Source organism: Helianthus annuus, chromosome 5 (assembly GCF_002127325.2).
Source record: "Helianthus annuus cultivar XRQ/B chromosome 5, HanXRQr2.0-SUNRISE, whole genome shotgun sequence".
Lineage (NCBI taxonomy): Eukaryota > Viridiplantae > Streptophyta > Magnoliopsida > Asterales > Asteraceae > Helianthus > Helianthus annuus.
The window spans coordinates 134,761,547-134,771,711 of record NC_035437.2 but is presented as its reverse complement, the minus strand read 5'-3'; the positions used below and the strand labels follow the sequence as shown (position 1 = coordinate 134,771,711).

The following is a 10,165-nucleotide window of genomic DNA, read 5'->3' as shown; positions in this document are numbered from 1 at the left end:
CCCATTATCGGGCTTGAGAAGGGGCGTAAGGGGAGCAGATGCAACAAACTCCGCCAAACTCCTCGGGCACCCCCCCCCCCGCAAAAATAAGTTAACCACAGCTGAAATCGCCCTGAGGAGACTAACCGCAATCACGGACCCTTCCCCACAAAGGGCGTCCAAAAGGTGTTGAGCCCTCAAACCATCTCTCCCACATGACGTCCCTTTAGGGAAGGATTTGATACACCCAAGCACACTGTCGGTCTCCGCTACAAGGTGAGGCTCTGACGGAAGGAAAGCGGGCATGGTCGGAGGGGGCATGCACGGGTGTTTATCCACGAGAGCCTTCATAGTTTTCTTATCAAGTGGTGCAACTCCAGAAGAACAAAGGACCTTAACCGCAGCGGTAAAATGACCATCGGCAACCTTACGTAAACATTGCTTGACATTAGAACAAAAAACCAGATTCAATTTCCGCCTAGTTTTTGACTTCGATAGAACAACCATTCATTTTAATTTTCAGCTTAACTAGTTTGAAACCGAACATTTAAGTTTTAACACCCCAATAATCAAGGGACTAAATTTGTAACTTACCCAAGCTCGAAAGTGAAAAGTGATTTACATATGAATTAGCATGTAAAGATAAATAACAAGATATCATTTGTGTGACCAATACCAAAAATACATGATGATAATATAAACGACGAGCCAAAGCATCATCATAATAAACCCTTAACGTTTTCCAACGCAACATGTTGTGATATCACCAACGCCGGATTCACGACGATTCCCTTTACTCTCTCTCTACTCTCTCTCTAACCTTATAATCCCAACTTTTCTGTTCCAGATTTTAACCTTCTTACTCTCTCTCATCACTCATCTTCTCTCTCTAGAACAACCAACCGAACAGCTGATAGATTCACTGCATAATGCTTCAAAATCACACAAACTGAACGGATTCAACACACATTCATCATCAAATCATGCCGGAACAATTAATCTCATCATCGTTATCATCTCCATCGTCAATTGAAGATAATGACAACACATTCGCCGCTAAAAAGAAAAAATCCGACGAAGAAACCGCTGCTAAACCGCTAGTTTCCGTTCACCGGAGCAGATCTCAGGCCGCCGGCAGCCGCCGTGTAGCTCCGGCGATGGCTCTGGCGACGGTTACCGTCGGTTGTGTATTATCCTCTTCCGACGCTGAAACTGAAACCCTAGCTACAACATCCGGCTCGGAAATGATAGAAAAACACCTCCAGAACGGAGATCTGTACATCGGAAGCTTTTCCGGCAACGTACCGCACGGATCTGGAAGGTATTTATGGTCCGACGGTTGCATGTATGAAGGAGAGTGGAGAAAAGGTAAAGCGTCGGGAAAAGGTAGGTTTTCGTGGCCGTCAGGTGCGACGTATGAAGGAGAATTTAGGTCCGGTAGAATGGAAGGTTCTGGAACGTTTACCGGCTCAGCCGGTGACACGTACCGTGGGGCGTGGTTAGGTGACCGGAAGCACGGGTACGGTGAGAAGCATTTCAGTAACGGCGATTATTATGAAGGAATGTGGAAGCGGAATTTACATGACGGTAACGGACGTTATGTGTGGAAGAATGGGAATGAGTATGTTGGAGACTGGAGAAACGGCGTTATGGACGGAAGAGGTGTTTTAATTTGGGCGAATGGATGCCGTTATGACGGGTGTTGGGAGAACGGTGTGTCGAAAGGGCAGGGGGTGTACACGTGGCCGGATGGTGGTTGTTATGTTGGAATGTTTCAGCCTGAACAGATTTTAAACGGAACTTTTTATCCAGGTGGAAAAGAGGAGAAGTTAGGGTTTAGTCATAAGGTTTTGGATGATGGTTTTGTGGCGGTTTCGACTGCGAGGAAACGGTCTTCGGTGGATGGATCGAGGGGGAGTTTGACGGAGAGGAGTTTTCCGAGGATATGTATTTGGGAATCTGATGGTGAAGCTGGGGATATAACTTGTGATATAATTGATAATGCTGAAGCTACAATGTTGTATAGGGATTCCATGGGGTTGGGTAGGCATGAGATTAGGCAGTTTAGGCGGAATCCTTGTTGGTTAATTGGCGGTGAAGAGAAGAAGCCCGGTCAGGTGATATCGAAGGGGCATAAGAATTATGAGTTGATGCTTAATCTCCAGTTGGGAATCAGGTAAAAGGTTTAGTTCATTGGATAGTTAATGTAAATCTGAATTGACTTGTATTGATGTTGTTTGTATGGCTAATGATTATAGGCATTCTGTTGGGAAACATTCTTCGATAACAAGGGATGTAAAGACGACCGATTTTGATCCAAAAGAGAAGTTTTGGACTCGGTTTCCGCCAGAAGGATCAAAGCTTACACCACCGCATCAATCTGGAGAATTTCGCTGGAAAGATTATTGCCCGAATGTATTTAGGTATTATTTAATTTAAATCAGTTGCTAGAATGATGAATTTAGCTGTAGGGTTTCTATGTTGTTGATGGATCGCTGATGAATTGTTAATGGTTGATGGTTTTAGACGTTTGAGGGAGTTGTTCCAAGTGGATCCTGCGGATTATATGTTAGCGATTTGTGGGAACGATGCTCTTCGTGAGCTTTCGTCACCTGGGAAAAGTGGGAGCTTCTTTTATTTAACGCAGGATGATCGGTTTATGATCAAAACTGTGAAAAAATCAGAAGTCAAGGTATAAATATCTCAATTATTGTTTATCATAATGAAATCCTTGATAATTTATCATTTGAAACTAAATTTGGGAAACATGCATTCAGGTTCTAATCAAAATGTTGCCAAGTTATTACCAACATGTTTGCCGTTATGAGAATTCGCTTGTCACAAAGTTTTTCGGTGTCCATTGTGTCAAACCCGTTGGTGGCATCAAGGTAAATTCAATTTCTGGTTTGAATGGTTTAGGGGTGTTTGGCTTTGGGTTTTGCAACTAACTACGTTGTCTACTTACTGTCATGTAGACTCGGTTTATCGTGATGGGTAATCTATTTTGCTCTGAGTATCGAATCCATAGAAGATTTGATCTTAAAGGATCATCACATGGGCGTACGACTGATAAACCTGAGGAAGAAATTGATGAAACCACCACACTCAAAGATCTTGACCTCAACTATGTGTTTCGTCTTCAAGAAAATTGGTTCAAAGAACTAATCAAGTTAGTATAATTTTCAGCATACGCGGTTGTTCTATCCTCTAAACACTGTTATTAGGTCATTTAGCTAACAAGTTATGTTTATTTTATGTGTTTTCAGACAAATAAACAGAGATTGTGAGTTTTTAGAGGCCGAGAGAATAATGGATTATAGTCTTCTAGTTGGCATGCACTTTCGTCATGATAATACCGGTGACAAAATGGGTTTATCACCATTTTTGTTGAGAAATGGTAAAGTTTATTGCTATATTTGGTATTGCTTATAACCTTAATTAAGTTTTATTTGTAACATAATATCTAATGTCATTTCAGGAAAGAGTGATTCATACCAAAATGAAAAGTTCATGCGTGGATGTCGGTTTCTTGAAGCTGAGTTACAAGACATGGATCGTGTGTTGTCTGGCCGGTATGTTTCCATGTCATTATGTGTCTAAATTAAATTCTGTTAACTTTTTTTAATTGAACTTCTGGTTCTACTGGCGTCTATTCATGGTGCAAATGCCTATTTAGTTGGCTTATAATTGCGACATTGTCATGGTGGTTGATAAGTTTTTAATGTTCTTTAAGTCGACAACCATTTTCTATAAATGGTGCTTTGATCATGGTGGTTGGGAAATATTTAATGTGAATCGGTGTTTGGTTGGCTATTGATGTAGTTTCATCAGACAAGGTTTGTTTGTGGGGACCTTTATGCATTATTAAGGCCTTCTAATTGCATTTCGCGACACATGTACGTGTTTTGGCTTGACTTTGACCTTTTCTTAAATTTTCCAAAAATAATCCTGGAATTGCTCTTCTAGATCCATATGTCATTTGGGTAATGGTTGACTTTATCTAAATCCTTACTTAAGTATTATTATGCTTTTTAATTGCATGTCTTGGTACATGATCATATTGCATATGGATAATGATTGAATGTAGCCAAATTCATAATAAGTATTATTATAGTCTTGTAGTTTCGTTTCTCGACATACGTTCTTGTTTTTGGTCCATATGGTAATGACTTTTATTGATCCATATGGCATATGAGTAATGGTTGATATCATCTAAATTCATACATAGTAAGTTCATGTTTTTGGTAATGACTTTTTCTTCCTAAAATTACCAAAAGGAAAATGATATTCTTGATCCATATGCATATGGGTATTGGTTTGACTTTGTCTAAATTCATACATAGTTATTGCTATGGTGTTTTCTAATGAAAATATTATTATATTTCTTTATCAGGAAACCGTTGATCAGGCTGGGAGCAAACATGCCAGCTAGAGCTGAGAGGATGGGTAGGAGAAGTGATTTTGACCAATATACCCCTGGTGGATTCAACAATTTGACACCTTCAAGAACCGGTGAAACATACGAGGTAGTACTGTACTTTGGAATCATCGACATTTTACAAGATTATGATATTAGCAAGAAACTTGAACATGCATACAAATCCTTACAAGCGGACCCAACATCCATCTCGGCTGTGGATCCAAAGCTTTATTCCAAACGGTTTCGTGATTTCATAGGCAGAATCTTTGTAGAAGACAAATGACTGTTTGATTGATAACAGATTCAATCAAACCATTTGTTCGCGTTGACTTTTACAAAGTCAGCAGGCTCGGAACAGCGAATATATTGGTTCGGGTTGTCGGGTTGTTTGTGTACATGTTGGGTGAGGGAGAATTGGATTAATTATGTGTTATTTTCTTTAATTATTTTCCTTGAAATTTTTGTGGGTAGCAAGGAATATGTGAAGAAATTAAAAAGAAAAAAAAGAGGTTATAGGGTGTTTGGGAATAAGAGAAAATGTACAGGGGTGTTACTTGTTATAGAGTGAAACCAGACCATGGTGGATATTTTGTGGTACTTTTGACAGTTTATATATTGGAAGGACCATTTTTGTAAATTGTTAACAGTTTTATGTCTAGAAGGTCAGTTTGGTAATTTGGTTAAGTCATATGAAAGCAGGAGCAGGAATGTGTGGTTGAATGACTTTTGCTTTTGTGTTGGGAGGGGGGCACAGAAGTCTGCATAAAAAGAAGTGAAAGCAAATTTGGCAAAATTTTGAAACAATATGGTAGGCTGGTAAATTTACCATGTAGCCCATTTACCTTTTTAAACAATTATTATAATACTTTTATTAAAATTATATGTTGAACTCGAGATAATTGTATAATACTTTTGTGGTAGTAGTTCATAAAATAAGATAATCACAACCTAATAATTGTTTTATATACTATATTTTATTCATTATCAAATGAACTTATAGATGTGAGCAATATAAAACATAGCGAGGAAGATGAGATTATATTTGAAATAATTTCATTTATATTAAAAAAATATAGAAATTTTACACTTTAGTATTTTCTAAAAAAAATGTTAAGCATAAATATAAAAATCATATATTGTTTTTTCAATTAAAAACGTCGTGCTTTGAAAATCGTTGACGCAATGTTGGCTAGACCATGTGTAGTGGTAATGCTCTTACCCTTAGGCGTTTTCCGTCATGTGACATCCCAGTCAGCAATGAGACATTATGGGGCGTTTTCTAATATGGGTGTAGTGGGGATATGGGCATTGTGGTGTAATAGAATTAAATTAAAAAAAAACCATAAAAATGTTATTGGACAAAAAAGACATGGAAACATGTGATTGGCCACTTCAACTCTCGATCCGACGTGGAATAAAGCACGCCTCAAGCATTTTCAAACAAGAAAACGCCCCTAGGGGCCGTATGTGGGCATTGTTTTGCTTTTTTTTGGCAAAAAAAGCCCGACTACGCTTGGTCTTACAATAATGTATCTCAACACCACAATGGCACGAACATTTGAAATACACACCTACACCTACTTCTATTTTACTTATGTATGGAACTTTCTCAGTTAACTACCATTGAAAGTACGTCTTATGTATGTATTGAACTTTTTCAGCTAACTACCATCGAAAGTACGTTTTGTGATTATGTATGATCAAAAGTCTTTGATACACAACTAATTTTAAGCCTCCTTTGATGGGACTAAAGTATGTTAAGCATAAAAAAAGGGAATACGAAGCAATGCATTCACATTTATATGACTCTAAAGTATAACAAATTGGAAAAATAATTGTTATTTTTATAGAGAAAAACATTTGGGTATAAAATATTAGGATGTGTCCACCAGATATGATGTGTTTGGTGCTGGGATATGGGACGTGACAGGACGTATGTGTTGTGTAAATATATGTGGTGGGGAAGGGGGGCATTTGGTCATTTGCACAAAGTAGGTGGGGGGTAGAGGAGAGGGGTAAAAGTGTAAATAAGAGGGAAACATGGTGGCTGGGTATTAACAACTTTGTTGACCAAAAATATCACCTCTGTTTTCGTGTCTTATGCTTTCAGAGATCCGAAGCATGGGTCTGAATCTGAAAAACTACATGGACTTGTCATTTAAAATATAAATATAATTATATAATTAATTTTTTTAATACATTTTGGGATAATACAAAGACCTACTGATTTTTTTATGTTAAAATGATTATTAAATCAGCATATTTGAAGTTAATTCTTACTTTATATGAGGGCCTATGTTGGAGTTTCACGTTGGTTACTTTAAGGATAATTGTGTCAACCTGTTTATATTAAAAATAAAATGAATTGAAAGTTAATTAAAAACTCAAAGTTTAAGACATGATAGTAATAACATATTATGGCGTATAATGATTTAATTATAATAGGTTAGTGTTTATTTAGACCTTTGTATAAATGGCTAAATGACACAGTTTTAAGGGGTGTTCGTCCCTTGGCCATAGTTCAGAGAAATTTGGATATGAATTGTATTTCTAGAATTTTTAAATATTTAAATTTAATTTAAATATGAATTTAAAATGTAACATGTTGGAATTGAAATTGTAACATATATCTAAAATTTCTCCAAATAAATGATTCAAGATCTATTAAATTAAAATGTGGATGAATTCAACCAAAGAAATTGTAATTTACCATGTAACCACCAACGTTGTCGCGTCACCATCGCTCTCACCGTCCGTCACTGCCAGGGTCAGCCCAAGGCCAAGTATTTTGAGGATTGGGCTTTAGGCCTCCAAATCAACACGGCCTCCAACTTAAAATTTTTTTTTATATGATATTTGTTTTGTGCTGAACTTATCTTTATACATATAAAAAATATAAAAATACAAAAAAAAAAAAATTAAATTAACTTCGCCAATAATAAACTTTAAGTTTACTTTGCCGGTCCCAAGCCTGGGTAAAGGAGGCTTTTTCTCAAAAGTGTTTTTTGGAAAAGAGGTCTCGAGTTTTAATTTCGCTTTAAGCCACTAAAGTGGTTGAGCCGGCCCTGGTCACCGCAAGCCCACCGCCAACCCTATCTTTGTTCTTTCTTCATGTTCCACTTGTTTGTCTCAAGTTTTATTTGTGCATGGCCTCAACGAGTAGATTAAACAATGACTACTTTTAGTTTTTGTATGATCACTTTGAGTCTTTTAAAGGCAACAATCAGAAACATAGGCAACGACATTGGGCACGAGGATGACAAAACCTTTTGGATGATTATACATCCAACGAAAGTTTATTTTTTTATTTTTTTAAGTTCATATATATTTAGTTAAATATCAACTTCATAAAACAAAAGAGTAGACTTGTAAAATTTTGGGAGACTTCAAGACATATATTTAGGTTTCTGATAATATATTTCTCATGAATCATGACAAGTTCTTTTAATTTTTTTTACAAAGTTACATAACCAACTATTTGTTTGATAAAGATATCTTAGGGAGTTGATTCAGTAACATCACTCTTAAAGTGAAACACCAAATTTTGGTACCTTATATAGTTAGGTACCTTTTTATAAATAGCATTTTAGCAAGTAGTTGTAGGTTTACACAAAATAATCAAGTCGCTTTAAGAATATTATTGTACTAGTTTATAAACCCGTATATTACACAAATTAAATATAAAAAAACTTAGATTGAATAATATTTTAATTTATACATGTTACAAACCCGTATATTACACACGTAAAATAAAAAAAAAGCTGTTAATCATATTTCTATATAATCCTAATGACATAATTAAAAAATGTAATAATAGTATAATTTAATTATTGCGTGCTTTCGATTATAGTATTAATATAGGGATGATTTAGTAAAAAAGATCTAATTATTGTATTTTTTTTATTTTACGATAAAGTTTAATAAAATACATTGTATTTATCTATAAAATTAATTAAACAGTGCATCCTAATATGGTTATTAACATATTTAAATTAAATTTATTATATTCCTAAGGATAAGGATTAAAAAATATTTTTAAATAAAATGTAAGTCTAAATTGTAAAGTTGAAGAAGAGAGTGACCCGTGACAATAATTAAAATCTTATATTCAAAGTTAAATTAAATAAGATTTGATATTTAATAAATGTTAAATTATAGTGACATGTGACATTAAAGAGACTTTTTTATTAGTAGATTTGTTACTTTATCATCTTTATCAATAATTAATATTTTAAATCATTTGGTTTTAGAAATATATGTGGTTAATCTATATATGTGATTAATGTTAATAAGGTGTTATATTATCAAATAAAGTAAATATAATAATGCATAAATAATTAAATCAAGGATATTAATAATAATAAAAAAATAATAATATTGTTATGGCTAATAATAAACCTACGATTACAAGGCTTTGGATTTTAAAGGATAGTCATATTAAATACAGACATATTAAAAAAAATATAATAACCTTTTATCGTATGTTATAGAGGTGAAGATAATCTTGATCATTGATATTAATATGTAAAATCGGTATATTCAAGAGATAAAGTAATTCTTATATTTTTATCTATATACCATATAGTATAATTTAGTAACTCAAGCATCATGGTATATCAATTTTTTTTTTGAGTGAGATGATGCATAAAAAAATTGTTTATTAACGTGGAGAATTGTCTTTATATTAATTTAGTTATTATTGTTATTATTTATTATGGTTGATGTAGTACAATAAATTACCACATGACATTTTGATAAAATCCTTTATTATGAGAGAATGCCATATGACATTAAAGAGACTTTTTTATTAGTATTAGATTTTCTCATTCACTATGGTGTTGTTTGTTTTTTAAGGGGTAAAATGTCCTTCCGACCACATATGCAGACATCTGTAGAAGAAGAGGTGAACCAAATCTCAGCAGTCTACAAGGAGAAGACTGTTTGTTTTCTTAACGTATGTAAACTTCAAAAAAAATAAACTGGTGGTGGTGTATAGATGGTGGTGGTGGTGTTGGACGATGGTGGTGGACGGTGTTGGTGGGTGGTGGTGGACGGTGCTGGGTGGTGGGTGGTGGTGGAAGATGGTGGTGGTGTTTAACCCTCTGCAAACCTTAGAAGATCTTATAAGTGGTTGGGCCAAGTCTGCACCAAGAAGAGCTCGTGCAGCTGTTTTTTAATGAAACATTTTTTGAAAAACAAACAGTCTACATATGACAATGTCTGTGTGTAGTCTGCGAGACACAGACCGAAGAGGTTGCGCGCAAATCTTTTTTAAAGAACAAACACCACCTATATGTATACCACATTAATTTGGATTCTAGGCTTTTGTATTAAGCTTATGATATGTAAACATTAGGTAATATTAATCTTAAATCAACATTAGATGTAAGTAAGATAAAAAAAGTATTTATAACTTAGAATTACGCTAATATTATAGCCTAGTAGAGATGGATATGATCCGGTGGCTCCGCTGGTGGTACAATGATACTCCAGTGGTCCGTCAGTGATCCAAATTTGCTGTTAAAAAGGGAATTACGCTAATATTATTTTATAGTTTTACAAGCACAACATGCATAATTTTATCAACTTAATGGTTTGAATTCTACAACTTATAAAATTTGAAGAAGTTTTATTTTCTATGTTTTTATTATAAAACATGTTTATTCACTTTAGAAATATAATTGAACTTTATAACTTCAAAATGTAAATATTCGTGATGAATTAGACATAATTACACAAATTTTTATCTTTAGTATTTGTATTTAT

The 10,165-nt window shown here is 34.6% G+C and overlaps 1 protein-coding gene across 1 annotated transcript; it reads left to right on the top strand.

Annotated features, from left to right (window-relative positions):
* The first annotated feature begins 655 nt into the window (after nucleotides 1-655).
* On the top strand, nucleotides 656-5,043 carry LOC110941371 (phosphatidylinositol 4-phosphate 5-kinase 1). The gene is made up of 8 exons (XM_022182989.2): nucleotides 656-2,155; nucleotides 2,238-2,402; nucleotides 2,506-2,671; nucleotides 2,757-2,867; nucleotides 2,955-3,148; nucleotides 3,246-3,376; nucleotides 3,458-3,551; nucleotides 4,373-5,043. Exons 1-8 carry the CDS (start codon nucleotides 963-965, stop codon nucleotides 4,680-4,682), a joined length of 2,364 nt encoding a protein of 787 aa, XP_022038681.1. The 5' UTR covers nucleotides 656-962; the 3' UTR covers nucleotides 4,683-5,043.
* Nucleotides 5,044-10,165: the final 5,122 nt, after the last annotated feature.

Coding starts and splice junctions, on each gene's coding strand:
- LOC110941371 (XM_022182989.2), top strand. CDS start 963: ATGCCGGAACAATTAATCTCATCATCGTTATCATCTCCATCGTCAATT. Junction 2,156..2,237: donor AATCTCCAGTTGGGAATCAG/GTAAAAGGTTTA, acceptor TAATGATTATAG/GCATTCTGTTGGGAAACATT. Junction 3,377..3,457: donor ACCATTTTTGTTGAGAAATG/GTAAAGTTTATT, acceptor ATGTCATTTCAG/GAAAGAGTGATTCATACCAA.